Source organism: Diabrotica virgifera, chromosome 4 (assembly GCF_917563875.1).
Source record: "Diabrotica virgifera virgifera chromosome 4, PGI_DIABVI_V3a".
NCBI lineage: Eukaryota > Metazoa > Arthropoda > Insecta > Coleoptera > Chrysomelidae > Diabrotica > Diabrotica virgifera.
This window is the reverse complement of record NC_065446.1, coordinates 55,055,217-55,076,936: the sequence shown is the minus strand read 5'-3', so window position 1 is coordinate 55,076,936 and position 21,720 is coordinate 55,055,217. Positions and strand designations below refer to the sequence as shown.

The window sequence follows — 21,720 nt, the reverse complement described above, 5'->3', positions numbered from 1 at the left end:
GAGAACTTTTGATCTGTTCGTACTGTCGCTATATTGGACTGCTACATAACTTTTTTAAGTATGGTTTATGATTTTCTTGTGTTAGTTTTATTATTATTATCCAGATTTAGCCATACGGCTCACACTCCCTCTAAGGGGAAATTTGACTCATCTCAGAGCCCTACGGAATCAAAAGGATTCAGCTCTGGTAAGACTCTTTCCGTGTTTTAGAGCCCTAGGTGACTTGGTATGCTGGAGTATCTCCCAAAAATTTTCGTACACATCTGGCTGTCGAGAGTAGTAGAGATGTCTGGCTTTCTGCTTGGTCTTATAAAGATCTTTATTCAGAACCAGTTTTTTATATTTTCGAGGTGGTTCTTCGGAATCACTCTATTAGTAGACATAATAATAGGTCTCTTCTTGGTACTTTGCATTCTCCATTGTCTTCGTATTTGAATTTCCAGATTCCACTACTTCGCGATCTTTTCAATGAATTTTGTACGTACATTATTTTTGAAAGGTATCGCCACATCCATGATTTTTGTTTGTCTTGTTAATTCATTAACAAGTCCGAGATCTGGTCTCTTATGTGCCACTGTTTGATCTGTAAGTACAGTACAGTGTTACTCTTATTATTATTTTTAAAATTATAACTTTACTATGATGGCTTTTAATAGCTTAGGCAAATATTTATACATTTTACTAACCGCAACCTTTATTTCTTTTTAGTGATTTAACTATAGATGTGACATATTGTACAGAAAATATTGTATTCTTCGTATTAGTAATAGTGGCAATTGCCGAAGAATTTCCCGGATTGGTAAGTAAATATTAGTTTTGTTTAGTAATAGTGTTATTTGCTGTGCTTGATAATAAAAGTAAAAACATTTGAAAAAGTATTTGGCAAAGTAAGACATGAAAAATTAGTCCAAATTCTAAAGACAAAAAACATAGACAAAAGGGGCTTATGAATAATAACAAACCTTTACTGAAATCAAAGAGCAAAATTTGTAATAGTAAACGAACCCAGTTCAGAAATTGAAATCAGGAAGTGTACACAGTAAATTTCTGAAGAAGCATTACTACCTGCAAGTGAAAGAATAATAAACAACGGAAGATCCGTTAACAAAATAAGATAATACCGTGATTATGGCAAACTCTGCTGAACAACTCGAATGACTACTAAATAAAAAACAATTTGTGTGAAAAATATGGATTAAAATTAAATTTAAAAGGACTAGATATATGATAATACCTAATAAAATAAATATAGAAACAAACATAAATTTGGGAAATATGCCGATAGGAAGGGTTGATAAAAATACAAATATCTGGGAACCTGGATTTCAGCCAGTCCCGGACTAAGAATCTTGAGGTCCCTAGGCAACAAGGCAACCCAAGCTAGGAGGCCCCAAGAGACTTTGTCTTTTCCCTCCAAAACCTCGGATAACTCCTCCATCTCCGAGCGGTATTCCTTTAATATATTAGTGGACATTTTGTAGATTTAAACTTTAATTTTTGTTTCATTTTTGTTGCTTGAAGAGATAAAACAAAGAAATAGTCAAGAAACTGTTTATTTTTATAATTATGCTTAAATTTTGGAATAAAAAATAATTTTAGTTTTTTTTTTGTTATAGTTATCAATAAACGACCGATTCATTTTAGAGTATGTATAAGCATTTTTCTAATAATGAAAAAAAGAAGAAGGTCGTAGAAAAAGTATAGTATTTTACTCACATGTATTCTACTCTCTCCGATGTATAACTAAGTATTCTAAGTATTCACTGAGTATTGTACTCACTCCGATGAATAACGACACTCGCCTTCGGCTCGTGTCGCAAATTTTATCATCGTGAGTAATACCCATCATTACATTCTCGTTGAATAATATACTATTACTTATTACATAATTATATAATAATAAATAATTATGGATAAAATTTACTTTGAGTTTTCAAAGCCTTATAATTATTATAAAGAAACTTATCTGAGTTTCATAAAAAAAAACTACATACATAAAATATCTTCAACTTCCAAATTTTCGAACACGTCATTCTCAATTGAGGGGAATGCTAGTATATTTTTAACCCTGTCGAACGGTGACAGTTTTTAATAATTTTCATTTTTGTAAATGATCGTTCGTCTGTTGCATTTTTGTAATCATATTAGCGTAAGATAAACCTTACAAGCTACTGACAAATTTCGAAACTTCGATTCGAATTTGTTTTCATAAGTAGCCCAAAAAACTATGAAGCAGGAATAAATTATTTTCGCTTCATGTCCTGAAAATGGACTATAAAATATTCGAACTGCATTAGTTTTCACGTAGTTTTGAAGCACACTCCTTTATTTGAGTATCACTCAGTTTTGGAAAACACACAAAACACCAAATACTGGAGTTACTGACTCGTACGCTGTCAACTGACGACTCAGATCAATAATTATTAGCTTATCCAAAATTGGTAGATTTGTTTCAACCTTTAACTTTTCTCCACCCTGTAGAAAAACTTCATTGGAATTAGCATCATCAAAATGTAGTTTTCTTGCTCGCGTTTATTTATTCTCGTCGGTATATTCAGAGAACTGTAGATCGCAGACCGCAGACTTCTGCTCGTAGTAAGCAAAATTATCTCTTTGGGATTTTAATAACTCCAAAAGTCATTTTAGAAGCTGAACTGCAGTTTCAAGTTCAGTCTCTTCTCTATGTAATGATTTACTGACAGAGTTGATGAGTTCTAAAATTGTTGTCCAAAACTCATTCATTATGAATGTTTATTTTTTGACGTTTCTTTTAAGAAGAGTATGAAGAGAAGATTTAAAGGCGTTGTAACCTTTAGACAAAGCTGTAGTTGCATCAACCCTTGCATTCCATCGAGTGCTGCTTGTTCCTTTAAGGACAAGGTTTAGATCGTGGCGAATGGGATCGTTTAGTTGAGTTTCATTTAGGATTTAAGCACTTGATCGTAGCTTCCCAACGGTGGGTCGAGGCTGAAAAAAAGTTGTACACGGACTAAACAAATTCAAAATACGATATTGCTCCAAAATCCAAAATATGGGTTCAATGCAACTTTTGCAGCCCTTACTTCAACTAAAGTGAGTAAGTGAGTGTGCGGCACAAGAAATGTAAACTGCAACTTTGTTAATCTTAGATGACTGAGCCTGGAGACCATCGTATTTGCCTAACATGTAGCGAAATGCATGGGTAATGACGGAGAGGGTAGCGAGGAGGCGCTGACTCATTTCTTGCTCTACTTTTCTAAGAAAATGTGCAGACTGATAAGCAGTACTTACTGTTCCTTCTACCAAACGGCATTCATTAGCGAGCTTATTCTCACAACACATTATGCTTTCTATGTGAACAAAAGTATGCATTCTAATGTAGTTTTAAACGCCCGCCATCACTTTCATGGTATTGCGCGATATTTGAATTTTTCAATATAATATGATTTATAATTTTTATTTAAATATAATTATTATTTTTTCATTTTGGGCTCTGCGAGGCCTCTTTTGAGGCCGATGCCCCTAGGCAACTGCCTTCTTTGCCTATTGGTTAATCCGGCACTGATTTCAGAAAATAATGATCAATCAACAGAAATAAAGGCCAGAATAGAAATAGCAAGAAATACGTTTATAACAATAAAAACAATTAGCTGCCACAAAGACGTTAGCTTAGAACTGTCAGTAGGAGCTCTGAGATGCTACGTGTTTTCGATACTGCAATATGGGCTTGAAAGCTGGACATTGAAGCAAGACGACATACAGTCGTTTGAAATGTGGTGTTAAAGAAGGATGCTTAGATACAGAAATACACGAACATGAAAGTATTGCGAAAAATGGGCAGATAATACGAAATAATAAACACGATAAAAATAAGAAATTTACAATATCTGGGACACGTAATAAGGGGACAGCGATATGAAATGCTACGAGTGATAATACAGGGAAAGATAAGAGCAGAAAGGAGAATAAAAAGCATGAGAGTGTCCAGGTTGAAAATTTAAGTGACTGATTTAAATATAATTCCATAGAACTCTATAGAGTAGCGATAGTAGTCCGTTCTTTAACGGTAAAATAATGCAAAACCTCTAAATTTTAAAGAACCGCTTGGATTGACATGAAATTTGACATACACATAGCTAATAAGTCAAAGAAAAAAAGTGATACTGTACCGATATGTGCTTTTGCCCTGGGGGTGGTTTTCACCCCCTCTTGGGAGTGAAAACCACCCAGAAAAGCTTTAAATTGAGACTTTAAAAACTTTAAATAATGTAGAGATAATTGCAAGGGTCTTAAAACGATATCTCTATTTGACCTCCTTTAACATTAAAAATTATTGGGGTAATTGTTACCCTAACTTAGGAGTGAATGCATGGAATTTAAATGTAGATAATGTATTTACTTCACATTGGTTTTAGTCAAAATGTTGGCGGGCCTTTAAGGAGTCAATGTTTATTAGAAGACTGTTATCAACGACTTGTATAATACTTATGGGTACTGTAAATATTTTGGACTCGGTAAGTAAAATTAGTTTTAAATATAATATACATTTAAAAATAATAATACTATATATAGGGGAGTCAATGGAGTTTTTGCTAACGGAAAAAATCAAACAAGATAGAACTTTTTGTAATTTCATTAAGAAATGTAAACAATATTTCAAAAATTTCTACTCCAAAAGTGGGTGCTTCACTGTTTATTAAACAAATGAACTTCGCAATTAGTTGTTTTTTTAAATACTAAAAATATCAATTTTAGAAAAAAGCTGACTTGACCATTAAAGAATTCAGAAAATTTTACAAAAAAAATCTTGTATACATATTTTACTAAATTTAAATCTATAGCTCACAAAGTAGTAGCGTTCGACGCAGCGCGCACTTTAGTTAATTTATTATAATTTTTGGACTAATTGATCAAATTACAAAAAATTGAAGAAAAATCTTCTGTGTAAAAGGTATATTTATTTTAAAACCCAAATAAAGGGCTTCAATTACAAAACAGGACGTTTTCGCTCTAAAAAAAGCATCATCATGCTCTTTGCAAGCTCTATAATATGCTAAGCCACTAAAAATACATACACTAAAAATTTTTTCCTTATGGATTTTGATCAAATTAAATTTTTCAAATTTGAAATGAAATAAGAACACTAAAGTTATCTTATAGTTGTAATAAAAAGAAAAAAGTTATGAGGATAAGTAAGGTGTGGGCTGAAAATGAGACATACATGAATTTTGTATGAAAATGATGTAAAAATGTTTAACAAATAATTTTTTACCTATAAAACTCTAACATTTGCACAACATACTTACCAACATAAAAATTACCTTTATATATCACAATATCGAAAAACGTTATTAAGAGAAGTTGTTTGAAAGTAAAACATCAAATATGTACCTACAAACTGATGCAAGAATCTTGAAAATCGGAGCACAAATAATAAAGTTATAGATTGTCAAAGTTAATCAAAAATTTTGGGTGGCGGAATTTTGTGCCGGTGAGTGTATATAAACTGACAAAAAAAAGTTTTAGAAAAATATAAGCTTGTTTGAATTTTTCCGAAACAAATTTTTCTAATTTCATATATTTTTAACTAAAATATCGAAAATATTTTAAATGGACAATTTGACAATCAGTAAAAAAATGTAGCAGCAATAGATCATTGTTATTGTGCTTCTTTTAATTTATGCAGGGAGTTGAACTTGTTGCTATTTTCATACAAAATTGATTATGACTTGTAAATACCCTACATAACATAATAAAACTTTATATTATTGTTATGAGAGAGTGAAGAAGTTTCAAATATAAAATAAAATACAGGACGTTATTTTTCAAAAAACATAAGTTTGGTCTGCCACTATGTTATCGAACACCCTGTAACATCCTAACTGATTTTGTAATATGAACCTTAAAGTTGCCTAAAATTTTTATTTTTAATTATTACTATGTATGTATAATATTACTTTTATTGTTATATTAGATATTATTATAGCAGAGCTACTGAGCTTTACTAATCAATTACCCTGTATACAATTTTTTTATGTACCTACATTTCTTGTTAAGGAAACTTTAAATTATAGCAGGGATGAAAGTATGCTAAATGTGCAGTTACTCGAGCGTTATGGGGACATATTGGGTTGTGAACATTAGGTTTTAAACCAAAAAATTTAAGTAAAGTATTTAAGTGGGGACTTTCCATTTGTTAATTTAATTTTCCATTTCCAACAATCGTTTTTTCCGATTATAACGCCATCTATCCATAATTCGAAAAAATGATTCTAATAAGAGTTACTTATTTTTACGTAGGGAATCCAAATCTGCAATAAAAAATGGGGGCTCCTAAAAAATAAATTAAAATTTTAAATTTACCCCCCACCCCTCTCCGTGGGAGGTCGTGTTTGGTGTTATTCGATAGATCTTTCAAAAATATAGAAAACATATTTTTTAGTTCTTCGATCATACGTTTATTTCTCTAAATATTCGATTTTTTCTTGTGGAACTTTGTGAGTCACCAATTTCCTAACGACCCGCTCATATCGTCAAATGTTTGAAATATACACTGTTCTGAATGTACTTATCTTACCTTTTCTAAATCTGAAGATTTGGAGTTTTCTAAGGATAGATTTTTTTTCGGACCCCCTTAACGAACTCCCTTGTATTAAGATCCAATATGTAGTAGGGGTACATTTACAGGGTACAAGATTTCTCCTCATATGATAATCTGACGTGCTCGAGTAACTGCAAAAATCCCCGCTTGGGCTCCCCTACCATTACATCAATTTTTTATTTATTTTAGGTATCTTGCGTTCAATTCACAAAGCAGACAGAAAACTGTTCGACGATTTTAGATATAGACACTTCGTGTATGTACCCATCCTACTTTAGCTACTTTACCGTACTTATTCTAATCGCAGCCTCATTGCCAGCATGTTTATCGTATATGTGGAAAAGTTTTTTAATGCTTCTCATCGCAGCTGCGCAGTGTATTGTTAACATTTTTGTTCTTAGCTCAGCTATAGATTGTGAAGAACGAATGAAGCTGTGGATGAGGTAAATAATAGTATTAGATATTATACAATTATGCATTTTAACTCTTTAAATATTGCGGTCATATATGAGGCCCTTAGAACACAAGGGGTGCCAGTGCCAAGGTTTGAGACAACTTTGTTCAAAGTTCTAGACCAGGGGTGGCCAAACTTTTCGGCAGCCGGGCCAAAATTCGGATACACAATTTCGCATCGGGCCGCACTACTAAATAATCTTATGTAGCTAACTAACAAACAAAAAAACATCATTTCTGAAGATATTTTTAAAAATAAAACAAACTTTTTGGTAAGACAATTTAATGAAAAAATAAAGGCACTAATTTTTTGTTTTATGTATCATTCTGCTAACTGAACAAATTTGTAAATTAATGAGATATCTGACTTTGTTTAGCAGAACTACTAAGCTCATCAATCTCGCTCGACTGAAGTCGTTGCTACACGCAGACAGTTTTCTAGATAAACATCGGTAATCCATGTTCTGATATGGGATTGAATATGCCTCATCCTACTAAAAAGTTGTTCACACGTGTAAGTGTTTCCAAATAATGAAATCATAAACAGAGCATGTTTGTAAAATGTAGGATATTTCTCCTTGTCAAAATAGTTTTTATAGAATTCCTCCACGCCAACCTGATTAAATTTTTCTTTCAACTGTGCATCAAAATCGGAAACCCACTCGTCGCGCGTCGTCTTGAAAGTCTGAAATGCTCTTTGATTTGCTTTCAAAAAATGATTGTATTTCTTGCCTCAAATCAAAAACTCTTCAACATTTTTGCACGGGTCAGCCATCTTACTTCTGCATAAAATATGACATCATTATATTCTGATTCGAAGGACTTGAGAAATTCTTGAAATTGACGGTGATTCAAACCTTGTGACTTAATAAAGTTCACTATTCTGATAGCTACCTTTTACCAAACCTACGTGTGTCCCAACCATTGCTGGAGCACCATCAGTTGCTAAGCCCGACAAGTTGTTTAGTTGTAATGAAAAGCGATTGAGTGTTGTTTGACCGGCCTCTAATAAATCTCGTGACTTAGTGGTATCCTTAAGTGGAAATAATGCTGCTAGTTCTTCAGTTTTATTAAAATAGGCATCAACACCTCTGATAAAGATCACCACTTGTGCGGTATCCGTCATATCGGTGCTTTCATACAATTCCAGAGAAGAGAATAATATATGAACTCATCAAATGCGAGATTTTTAAACTTATCTTCGACATGTTTTCCAATATCATCCACACGCTTTGTAATAGTTTGACGAGATAGGCTTATTTTTGAGGATTCCGTTTTCTCTTCTGGACATATTTCAGCGACACTGTCCAAACACTCCTTAACAATTTCACCGTCTGAAAAAACTCTTTGATTTTTTTGCTAGGATTGCAGCTACTGCATAACTCTTTATGTATGTTTGGTATTTGTTGAGATTAAACATCAGAGAGGAAATTAAAAATATTTTTGGTAAATATTGTGATCTCAATATCGTAATTATTTTTTTAATCTTATCTTAAATTGACTAATTGTCTTAAAATTGACTTAGCTTCTCGGGCCACAAGCTGACAGTTGACGGGCCGCATGCGGCCCGCGGGCCGCTGGTTGGCCACCCTTGTTCTAGACAAAGGCTATAGCGGGATAAGATGGTCAAAAATACCCCCGCACCGATCAGCCCTGCTACTTATGTTTTCGATAAAGGATATAAAATTATGCCCTCATGCAAATTTTTAGCTTCCCAGAAGTCCTAGAACTTTTTAAATCGAGAAAAGAAGAATTTTTAGGTTTTATTTTTTGTGAGTGCAATTTTACCTTAAAAAATCTGAAAATATTCAAGCGCATGTACCTTTTGAGAACAAAATATCCTGATTTTTTTCAGATTTTTGTAACGAAAAATGAGCCCAAAAAAAATTTTTGAAAATTAAAAAAAAAAAAATTTAGGTTATGATAATATGATTTGGCCAACTTTTAAATAGTATTTTTTTGTGTACTTTTTGCCGTTCCTTTAAATGGCAGAGGCAGAAATTTTAATACCTGAGCGGAAAGAACGAAAAAATCGAAAAAAACCGTTTTTGGCTGTCTCGAGATGCATCTCGGGACAGCCAATTTTAGGATTTAGGATCCTGACTACAAGAACTGAAAAAAACTAAAAATGTGAATTTTGTCATAAAATTTGGTATGTGGGGTTGTAACATATTTGGAACAACTTTTCCAAATAACTTCGATATCTCTAACGTGAAGCAAATCGAATCGCACATCGAAAATTCACCTTGTTTGTGGATTCGCGGTAGGCCGCGTTTAAAATTTAAAGTTTAGTTATTTTTTTTTTGTGATCCATCACCTGTATGATAATGACTGTGCAAAATTTCAGATATGTATATATTTTGATAGCCGAAACATAGGGGTGTCTTTATCTTAAATGCGACACACTGTATCTTATCAATGCGATAATTTATTGCAACTAATATAGTCGTATTTTTTATAGATTCAAAATATACAATCAAAATATACAATCAAAATACTGACTAATTCACTAATTTTATCATAAAAAGTTCAAATTGATTGCACTGAAGTATTGAACCAATAATTTATGCGTATTATTTTAATATGATTATAATAATTATAATATAATAGAGTTTTATGTATAGAAACCCTCAAGTATCTCGGAAACGGCTTGCATGATTTTTATAGATTTTGGTCGGTAGGGGTTTTCTAATGCAGCCGATATTACAGTGATAATTACATTGTTGTCAGCTTTTCCGTTTTTCTGGAAATTTAATGAAATTTCTTATTTCAGATGGAACACCCTGTACATTTTTTTGCTACATTTATTAAAAAAAAATTAAACAAATTATAAAAATCAATTTTTTCGGCCCGTGTATACATTATTTTACGTTCTTTGGATCATTGGGAACAAAAAAGGTCTTTTGTAATTTTTCTCTAAAGTTAATCGTTTTCGAGTTATAAACAATTTAAAACTAAAAAAAATCGAATAATGACGATTTTCAAGGTTCAAAAACACAAATAAAAAATATTATTTTTGAAACTGCGGAGTACCCAAATTCAAGCTAAACCCTTCTTCCAGGGGCTCGCTATAAAATTTTTTGGCACTTTTTATTCTAAAACATTGCTTTTTAATAAATGTTAACAAAGCGTATATGAGAGGACGGGCGATCGGGCTGCATTAACAACTAAAAAACAATATTTTAGAATGAAACAAGCTCAAATTACTTACTGTTAACTGATAAAATAAGGCTTTACCTTGAATTTTTGTACTTCGCAGTTTCAAAAATAATATTTTTGACTTGTGTTTTTAACCTTGAAAATCGTCATTATTCGATTTCTTTTCAGCTTTAAATTATTTATAACTCAAAAACGATTAACTTTAAAACGATTTTGTTCCCAATGGTTCAAAGAACGTAAAATAATGTCTATCCGGGCCGAAAAAATTGATTTTTATAATTTGTATAAAAAGTTTTTTTTTAAATAAATGTAGCAATAACTCCGAAATTATGGCCTTTAGGTATAGGGATTATAACATGGAAAATAATCAGTATTTCTTAAGGACTTCAAAACGCAAAAAATATACAAGATGTTCCATTTGAAATAAGAAAGTTAATTAGATTTTCAGAAAAACGGAAGATCTGACAACAATGTAAGTATTACTATATTATCGGCCACATTAGAAAACCCTACGCATCACAATCTATAAAAATCGTGCAAGCCGTTTCCGAGATAATTGAGGGTTTCCATACATAAAACTCACTCTGTATATTATATTAGATTATTACACATTAATGGTTCAATACTTCAATGCAATCAATTTGAACTTTTTATGATAAAATTAGTGAATTGGTCAGTATTTTGATTGTATATTTTGAATATATAAAAAAATACGACTATACTAGTTGTAGCAATAAATTATCAAATTGATAAGATACAGAGTGTCGCATTTAAGATGAAGACACCCCTATGTTTCGGCTATCAGAATATATACAGATTTGAAATTTTGCACAGTCATACAGGGTGATGGTTCACAATTTTTAAAATAGTCAACTGAACTTTAAATTTGAAACGCGGCCTACTGCGAATCCACAAACAAGGTGAGTCTTCGATATGCGATTCAATTTGCTTCGCGATAGAGATATCGAAAAAAGTTATTTGGAAAAGTTGTTTCAAATATTATAACCCCACCTAAAGAATTTAATGACAAAATTCACACCTTTAGTTTTTTTTTCAGTCGTTGTAGTCAGGACCCTAAATCCTAAAATTGGCTGTCCCGAGATGCATCTCGAGACAGCCAAAGACGGTTTTTTCGATTTTTTCGTTCTTTCCGCTCAGATATTAAAAGTTCTACCTCTGCCATTCAAAACAACGGTAAAAAGTACATAAAAAAATACTATTTGAAAGTTGGCCAAACCATATTATCATAACCTAAAAATTTATTGAAAATTTCAAAAAAAAATTTCCTGTGCTCATTTTTTGTTACAAAAATCTAAAAAAAATCAGGTTGTTTTGTATTTAAAAGGTACAACATCTTGAATTTTTTCAAATTTTTTAAAGTAAAATTGCGCTCACAAAAAAATAAAACCTAAAAATTCTTCTTTTCTCGATTTATGACGTCCTAGGACCTCTGGGAAGCTAAAAATTTGCACGAGAGCATAATTTTATATCCTTTATCAAAAACATAAGCAGCGGGGCTGATCGGTGCGGGGGCATTTTTGACCATCTTATCCCGCTATAGCCTTTAAAAAATCTAAGTAGTTATGTACTATGTACTTAGCATGTTTTCAGTGACATGTCATTTTTGATGATTTTATTGTTAGTTTATGTAGAAAGTGTGAAGCCACCATGTTTTCTATGTGTTTGGAAGTCCATTTTTGTATTTAACCCAATTTTCTAAAAATTGTCACTTACATCCCTTGTTTTCTAGGGGCCGCATATACATTGTGTCCCAGACTAATTTATCCACGCTATATCTCTTAAAGGAATAAGTATTTTCGAATGGGACAAAAACTGATCTATTCCATTTTTAATACACTTTAATATGGCGTAAAAAAATCATCCCCTAAATATTCATCCCTTAGTAACAACCCCTAACTTTAAATTTTTTAATACCACCCTGTACATTTTTTTATAATTTTGGATGTGATCTTCCATCGTCTATTCAACAGATTTTTCAAAAATCAAATGGGTTTGTAAGTAATCAAGAAAGTTTATGTTCTCGTTTTTTTAAATTAGTCAAGAAAGTGTTAAAGCTTAAAGGAACAAGAAAAATAAGTAATAAAAATTACGTAAAAAAATCAAAATACCAATTAACTTATTAATATTATTTATATTAGATGGTCGAATTTTAGTCCACCTGCTGCAACACACATTTCGAATATCCGAAATAACCGGAAAGAATTTCAAATATTGTGACTTTATTATAAGAAATTTTTTGTGGAGTTTTGCTTACTTATTTGGAAGATAATAATGTATCCCTGTACAAAGTCCAAATTTTGAAAAAATTAAAGGTAGTATTTAAAAAAAATTAAATTCCAAAAATCTAACAGAACGAAGTTTTTAGAGGCACGTATGATATAATAGGCGTATAATAAAAACAATTTACTAACTGAAGTTTTTCCTTCAATTCATACAATTTTGTAAAAATGTAAAAAACCGAAAAATGACAAACTGAGCACGATATACCTACATACCAGAAATCTTCTGGCACGATATAATAAATAAGACAAAGAAATAATGTATGTTGCAGCAGGTGGACTACAACTCGAACATCTAATGTATACATATGTTACAGTTCAAGTTGATTCTCAGTTAGAGTTGACTCCAACTAGTTGGAGTCAACTCCAACTGAAACGAGCAGTAAAAGTTGATTTTAAAAATTTAAATCAACTTTTACTAGTTGGAGTTGACTCTTCCTGGATCGATGCAGTAAATGTTGATTATACGAGTATCGCAAGTGCATTTTTGATGAGTGTGCGTTTCTTTGTTTTGACCGTTTCAACTACTTATTAGTATAGCCTGTAACGTCGCCCCCGTTAGGTAGATTATTCTGATTCGATTTTTTGTACAAACTTACTCAAAGAAATAGATCGGTATAGCAATCCTTATAACAAATACACAGGGTGTCACGCGGTACCGCGGTCGAAAAATTGTTTAACCAATTTTTGTTAACCAAATTCACAAAAATAATTTTTATCTACTCTATCTCATATTATGTAAAGCAGCGCTTCTCAATCTGTGGTAGATGTACCACTCACTGGTGGTACATATCATTATTTGCGGTCCTGCCAAAGACAAACCATTTTCATTTCCAATAATGACATGAGCCATCTCACCGTGCCTCGGAGAGCACGTTAAGCTGTCGGTCCCCCTGGGCTAGTGTACATCGACACTAGTTACTTGAAACAGGGTTAAAGATGTAATTGGCGCCGGAACTGTCCGAAAGGCAAAAATGCCATACGATATTATATATTATGAAAGTCAGAAACTAAAAAATATCAAAAATTAAAGCTACCTTTATAAGATCCTGAAGAAATTTTTGTCATTATTTCATTAATAAGATATTATTTTTAATTATCAACAATGAGCGCTAAGCGTGTATTGAGGCGGCCGTCAATGCGAATGCGAGTGAGATTCACCATTGGACGGCCGGAATGGTGCATCTCTTTAGCACTCACCATTGACGGCCGCCTAATACGCACTTAGCGCTCATTGTTAACAATTAAAGATAAAGATTAGTAATAAAATACAGTCCTCTCTCTCTATAACGATATGCAAGGGACCGGGAATTTTCATCGTTATAAGAAGAGATCGTTATACAGAGAGAGAGGAAAAAATCGTTATTGTAATAGTAATCATACTGTACTAAATAACTTGTGTTAATTTTCTCTATTGCCCGAGTTATCGATAAATTTTGTTAAACCGAGAGTACTCTACGCTTCTAAGAAAACATCTTGACTGTTCACAGACCGAGATACAACCAAAATTGAAACTTAGAAATCGTCAATAGTTAATAGAGGACAACATCTGTGTGAAAACAGTTAAGGCACACCGCCCGGACGATAAAAGCGTGTATTACACAACTTTCTGCATATCGGATTGAAATTTGAACCAACAAATTTTTGCTAAATTGGAGCCACAAAATGAATCACTCACTAATCACTTTTTATCAAGTTACACCTACGCAAGAGCTTTTTCAGTTATTCCGTGTTTCAATTAAGTGTTATCTTTAGTTGGTAAAATTCTTACGGTTTAGTTATCTTAGTTATTGCCAAACGCAAATGGTTATCAGTTGTTTCTTGAAAAGTGAGGTCATCGAATATTGAAAAGTTATCGTTATAAAGAGAGGACGATATCGGTATAGAGAAAGAATTAATACATTGTCCTTATGACGAACCAAACAATGTTTAGTATTTTGATCGTTATAGAGGAATTATCGTTATATAGGAAATCGTTATAAAGAGAGACTACTGTAGTGACAAAAATTTCTGCTGGATCTTGTAGAGGGGGCTATAAACTTTGATTTGGTCACTTTCTGACTTTCATAATAATGGATTTTAACCGAGTTATTAAGCCTTGAAAGTGGCTATTTTCGCATTTTTCAAATTTTAAATCGCGTATAACTCGACAACAATCAATTTTAGAGAAAAATCACAAAATACCTTTTTTTGCTCAGACTAACCCAAATGATCTAAAAAAAATTGTTCGAAGTGAAAAAATTATTTTTGTGAATTTGTCTAAAAAAATGTTTAAACAATTTATGGATCAAGGTACTGCCTGGCACCCAGTAGATTTGTTATAAGGACCTCTTTTTGAGTAAGTTTGTGCAAAAAATTCGAATCGGAGTAATTTACCTAACTGGGGCGACGATACAGCCTAGACTAATTTGAACATATTCAGTAACATTTAATTCCTAGAATCGGCTGTTTGTGTGAACCAGAATCAACTTTTACTAAATGGCATTGGGAAGAGTATACTTTTCCTAGTTGGAGTCTACTTTTACTAGTAAATGTTGAATATAAATCTTCATTTTATATTTCTAATCAACTTTTACTGAAACCATCCGTTAGAGTTGACTCCAACTAATTGGAGTCAACTCCAACTGGATAATCAACTTCAACTGTAACATATATAATACATATTAGGTAATTAGGTAATAATTGTTATTTTTTATTTTTTTTTCAAGAAATTTTTATTACATACGTTTATTTTTATTGTTTCTTGAGTTTTAAGGTTTTCTTGATTAATTTAACAAAAGTAAAAAATAAACTGATATTTTCTTGATTACTTACGAAGATATTTTATTTTTAAAAACATTGTTAAATAGATGATGGAATACCACAACCAAAATTATAAAAAAATGAACAGGGTGCTATTAAAAAATTTAAATTTAGGGGTTGTAACTAAGGGATGAACATTTGGGGGACGACTTTTTTTACGCCATAATAAAGTGTATTAAAAATAAAGAGATCAGTTTTTGTCCCATTCGAAAATCTCTATTCGTTTAAGAGATATAGCGTGGATAAATTAGTCTGGGACACCATGTATTTCAAAAAGTCTGGTGCTATATATTTGTCCCAAAATTCAACGTTATTTGGATGCATCTGTATTTTTAGATATTTGTTATTCATTACCTGTTAAGATTATAAGCTACCATTATCGCATCTATAACATATAATTGATAAAAAATTATAATTTTAGTAACGAAAAAGTGCCTGTTTTGTTTTTTAATAGATTATATATAATTTAGTTACCCATTAATACAAATAAATGATGTATTATGCATTTACTTTTAATATAGTGTTCGTCAATTTTACCAAAATTTCTAAACGGTACTCTATTGTTCCGGTAGTACCTATATTACATCAGGTCATATCTGTTGTATATACATAATATACAACCTAATATCACACAATCACAACAGAAAAAGAGCTTCACAAAGAAATTGACCAGCACTCTAATTTATGAAAATGAAGCCGAGGAAGGATCTTATGCTGCATCTGATAATGTATCTAGTGGCGACGATCTCTCAAATATGAGAGAAATTATAATACGTCAAAAACATAATACATACAGTCGGAAAAATGAAAGAATGCCCATTAACAATCACATCAATCACATATTTTGTATTTGCTGTCTCTGCTCTCACAAAATAAGTGATTGATGTGATCGTTCATGGGTATTCTTTCATTTTTCCGAATGTTTATATGAACCAGGTTTTTGTTTAAAACAAAATTTCCATCGCAATGGCGAGCACTGAAAACTCCCATCACTACATCTACGAATCAATGAACTAGTTTAAAAGAGGACCCGTCCTGAAGCAGAACCCTTCTATAAAACATTTCTTTTTCTCCGTTCTACTAGGATTGTTTACTTTCCACCTTTTCGGCGGCCTCCCTACGGGTCTTCTGCTATACGGTTTGTTGTTTTTACAGATGTTCTATCTATTTAGTCTATATAGTTCCATTCGGTTTACAAGTTCGTTCCAGTTTTTCTTTCTTGTTTTTATCCACCTTTTAATATTTTGCATTTTACATCGTGCTCGTATACTTCTGTTGCTTTGTAAGTCTCTTAATGATATGCCCGCTATTGATCTTAATGCATTCATTTAGATATTGTTGATTTGTTGTTTCGTCTTTCTGGTATCGGTCTTTGTCTCCACAGCATATGTTAGGATAGGTCTAACTGTTGTCTTGTATACTTTTATTTTGCTTTTCGTGGTCAGATATTTGTTTCTCCATATGGTCTCCCCGAGGTAACCACTTAGTCTTGCTGCTTTTGTTGCGTGTGTTGTGGTCTCTGTTCTTATATTACTGTCACTAGTGGTCTCTACTCCTGGATAATTGAACAATTTTATTACTTGTTGTACAATTTGCCGCCTATTTTTAACTTGCATCTACGCGGCTCTCCACGTATCACTATACATTTAGTTTTTCCTACTCATATTCTCATATTAAGTTTGTTTGCTGTGATATTGAAAGTGTGGACTTGCCTTTGTAGGTCATCCTTGTTATCAGCAATTAGTACTGCATCATCGGGACAGCATATTATCGTGATTTTATGCGCTCTCATGGGGTATCCATGTTGTTTTCTTATTTCTGAATTATTTGATTCATCACCATATTGAATAACAGTGGGCTGACCGAGTCTCCTTGGCGGATTCCTCCTTTTAGTTCTATGCGTTCTGTTTCTCCTGTTGACATTATAACTCTGGTCTTGATATTCTTGTTAATTTCATTAATTAGCCTTATTATCTGATGGTTTATTTGTTCAGCTTGTAATAAATTTAAGATGTCATTTCGCCTCACACTGTCAAAGGCACTTTTTAAATCTACAAACAACGAAAATGTCAAATTATCATAGCCGCCTAACATTCACTTACACTTTTATACACATACATAGTGAGAAGGTAGGGAAGCAAAAAACGAGGGGAAAATATTTCTTTTTGTTTTTGTTTAATTTAGGTTTATTTGTTTGGCTCCTTTTTACAAACAAATATTATAGAGGGTGATGTTTTAGTATTACTCAAAACAACTTATTCCTTTTGTAATTCTGGAAATTGGCTAAAAGGGTTGTATTATTTAAAACGTATAGCACGATCAGTGGTAGTGTTATTCCTTATAAATTAAATGTGTAATAAAAAAATAAAAAAATTATCGACTAAAATATCTAGCCAGTTGCGTCTGAGTTTAGCGAACCGACTATAATGGTGTGGGGAAAAAATAAATATGCCATTTTAATTGCCTATTTGTATAATTTGTAAAATTCTAATTAGAGTTTTCAAGAACCGTATACAGGGTGAAATTTTTTCTAAGACCAAAACGAACTAATTTTTTAAAGCCGGACGTGATTTTTTTCTAGTTTGAATAAATCAGTTGATTAGGTGGTAATAGTGTAACAATTGACCAAAATGAGAGACACATCGATCTTACAGTTCAAAAATTATGACGAATAAAAATTTCTTCTAAAAATTAACAACTCGCCCTGTATATTATTAAACAGTGGGAGCAGACACTTTTTAATTGTAATTTGTTATTCCCATAGGAGCCTCCATACGAGATAGGAGGTACAGTTCCTCATGACTCACCCTGTATATACACTCACATTCCTGAGATTCCAAAAATTCTGACACGGTTTGCCGAAATTTTTTCGAACCTCAACTAATGCGGACGGCACTTGAAGTATAAGAAGTGAATATCTCCTCTGCCTGTTGATTAGGTCTAGGGGTTAAGAACAGGAGTTACCGTTAACAAAAACCTGCATCTACTCAAAAATTTTGCATTTAAGAAAAACGTTGAACCAAAATCACGTAAAGATACTCTACACAATTTTACATAAATAAAAGGCAGATATGGAGCACTGAGTTTTTATTATTAAATCTTGACCAAGTATACTTTCGCTCCTAGAAGGCATTTCGTCAAAAAAGGAAGTTTTCCTCGAATGTCATTAACATTTGTCTGAATGGTAGCAACTTATCTTATCATTTTATAATATAGCAAATACTTAACATACACTAGATGAAGGACAAGCAGATAAATTTGATTGCCGGTTCTTGGGTACTTCTACATTTTAAACATGGAGGTACAATGAAGTTCATTTTAGCTCCATCTTCAGTTAAGTTAAGTTGCCACTATTCACACAAATGTTAATGACATTCAAGGGGACCTTCCTTTTTTGACGAAATGCCCCTGAAGTTGCTCTAGGAGCAAAAGTATAATTAGGAAAGACTTAATAGGAACTCAGTGCTCGATATCGGCCTTTTATTTCCGTAAAATTCATATATTCGAGCATTCAACCACTTTCTATTTTATTCTACAAAACACATAGTCTAAAAAGACGCTTAGTTCATTCGGATTTCAATTAAGATTTTTATTTTACGCAAGTCCATGTCTTAATTTTCGTAAATTTTAGCTTTGAGGTTTATATCTGAGAGATATACAGGGTGTTTCAAAAAGGTATCCCATAAATTAAACCACGCATTCCGGGGACAAAAATAAATTGATTGAATCCAAGTTACCTTAGTACAAAAGTGTACACAAAAAAAGTTACAGCCCTTTGAAGTTACAAAATGAAAATCGACTTTTTTCATATATCGAAATCTCTTAGAGATTTTTCATTGAGAATGGACATGTGGCATTCTTATGGCAGCAATATCTTAAAAAAAATTAAAGTGAAATTTGTGCACCCCATTAAAATTTTATGGGGGTTTTGCTCCTTTATACCTCCCCCCCCAAACTTTTGTGTACGTTCCAATTAATTCATTATTGTGGTACCATTAGTTAAACACAATGTTTTTAAAACTTTTTTCTCTTAGTATTTTTTCGATAAGCCAGTGTTTATGGAGATATTTTGAATATTTGTCGAATCCACCACATATTTGTATATGGTTAAGTAATACCTATGATATACTAATAGCCCTGGAGGTAGTGTCAAATTTAACCGGAGCATTTTAGCATGCCTGTTTTCTTTTTATTTAGTTAGGTATTTCAAAGCTTATTAACAAATGATGTGTCAGCTAGCCCAAAACCTGAGATTTTAGCCAAGAAAAGGTAAAATGTGAAACTTGATGGAAAAACGCTATAACTTATATGTCAAATATTTATCTCCGTGACTTACGTTTATAATAGCCAAGGATACTTAGCTACTAGCTGTCACCCAGCCGATTCGGAATCAAATCATGGCCCTGAAAATATTTTTTGTTTTTAAAATTGACATTTTGATCTGAAAAATAATTATTTTTTGATAATACCACGATTTTATTATTTATACGACACAATATAAAAAAGTCTGTATGTCTTTTATAGAATCGTAAACTTTGCATTTGATCATATATATTCAGCTGACGCTTTTTTCTTACAACCTAAAATTCATAAATTAATGATTTATACTTTTTAATCTTTGCCAAACTACATAGTTCAAGAATATTTTTTTATTATTAACTAGCTGACCTGGCAAACTTCGTACCGCCTTAGAACTAAAAAATAATGTTTAAAAGTTAAATACCTAAAAATTACCAGAAAGCCCAAAAATACTCAAAAATATTGCGTATACTTTTTTTCTAACAAATAATATTGTTTTTGTGCTATCTGCGTAAATAATGATAACTTAGATTGGTCGTATTAACTCAGATACCCTCCCGGGTTCATATACAACAACTTTGCTTGAGATCATCATAATACGATCAAATGCACAGTTTACGATTCGATAAGGGGCATACAGAAAAACATTAATTTAATAGAGATATAACATAGGAGAATAAACATAGAGAACAAGGAAATATTTAGATTAACAAGGGGTTGGTGATAGGAAAGTGAAAAATTTGGGTAAAAAAAATAAAAGAGAACGTCGCGACGGGGGGGGGGAACCCCCTTTTTCACTTAGTTTGGTCGTACTAACTAAATAAGCTTTAGGGGATTATGTACAACAACTTTGTTTATTAAGGAGGTCAATCATAATGATATTATGATATTATCATATTATGATCAAATGCATAGTTTACGATTCTATAATAAAAGACATACAGACTTTTTTATATTGTGTCGTATAAATAAAAATGTGGTATTATCAAAAAATAATAATTTTTCAAATCAAAATATCAATTAAAAAAAAAATAGATTTTCAGGCCCAGGATTTGAACCCGAGTCGTCTGGGCGAAAGCCAGTAGTTAGGTATTCTTGGCTATTATACACGTAAGTCACGGACATAAATATTTGACATATAAGTTGTAGCGTTTTTCCATCAAGTTTCACATTTTACCTTTTCTTGGCTAAAATCCCCGGTTTTGGGCCAGCTGACACATCATTTGTTAATAAGCTTTGGAACACCTAACTAAATAAAAATAAAACAGCCATGCTAAAATGCTCCGGTTAAATTTGACACTGCCTCCCGGGCTATAATACACACCTGTTAATAATCTGAAAATTTATTTATAATTTACATTTTTAGGTATATTTTAAAGAAGAAGCCACATTTCGATAAAAGGTGACTTATTAAAAAAAAGACTGTGACACAAAAAAGTTTTAAAAACACTGTGTTTACCTAATGGTACCACAATAATAGTTTAATTGGAACGTACACGAACATTTGGAGGGTTTAAAGGAACAAAACCCCCATAGAATTTTTATGTAAACATATTAAAAAAGAAGCCGCATCTCGAAAAAAATTGGCTTATCGAAAAAATACAAAGAGGCAAAAAAGTTTTAAAAACGTTGTGTTTAACTAATGGTACCACAATAATGAATTAATTGGACCGTACACAAAAGTTTGGGTGGGTTTAATGGAGCAAAACCCCCATAAAATTTTTATGGGGTGCACAAATTTCACTCTAGTTTTTTTAAGATGTTGCTGCCATAAGAATGCCACATGTCCATTTTCAATGAAAAATCTCTAAGAGATTTCGATATATGAAAAAAAAATCGAGTTTCATTTTGTAACTTCAAGGGCTGTAACTTGTTTTGTGTAAACTTTTGTGCTAAGGTAAGTTGGATTCAATCAATTTATTTTTGTCCCCGGAATGCGTGATTTAATTTACGACATACCTTTTTGAAATACCGTGTATTATAATTTATTTCTTTTCAATTATTACAAAATCCTCTTTAGCACACGTCCATCATCCCCACTAATAATGGACTTTGTCCCTGGAGCTCAATGTGACCCTTTGTTATATTAAACAATACTGCAGTTACCTAATTAATATGCATATATCA

The 21,720-nt window shown here is 32.1% G+C and overlaps 1 protein-coding gene across 1 annotated transcript in view; it reads left to right on the top strand.

Annotated features, from left to right (window-relative positions):
• LOC114331837 (adenylate cyclase type 3) overlaps positions 1-21,720 on the top strand; it is a 682,543-nt gene that overhangs the window by 613,317 nt on the left and 47,506 nt on the right. Inside the window, exons 12-14 of the mRNA XM_028281519.2 lie at positions 709-799; positions 4,395-4,493; positions 6,770-7,023. Coding sequence (XP_028137320.1) covers positions 709-799; positions 4,395-4,493; positions 6,770-7,023 — 444 coding nt within the window. The remainder of the gene's footprint in view (positions 1-708; positions 800-4,394; positions 4,494-6,769; positions 7,024-21,720) is intronic.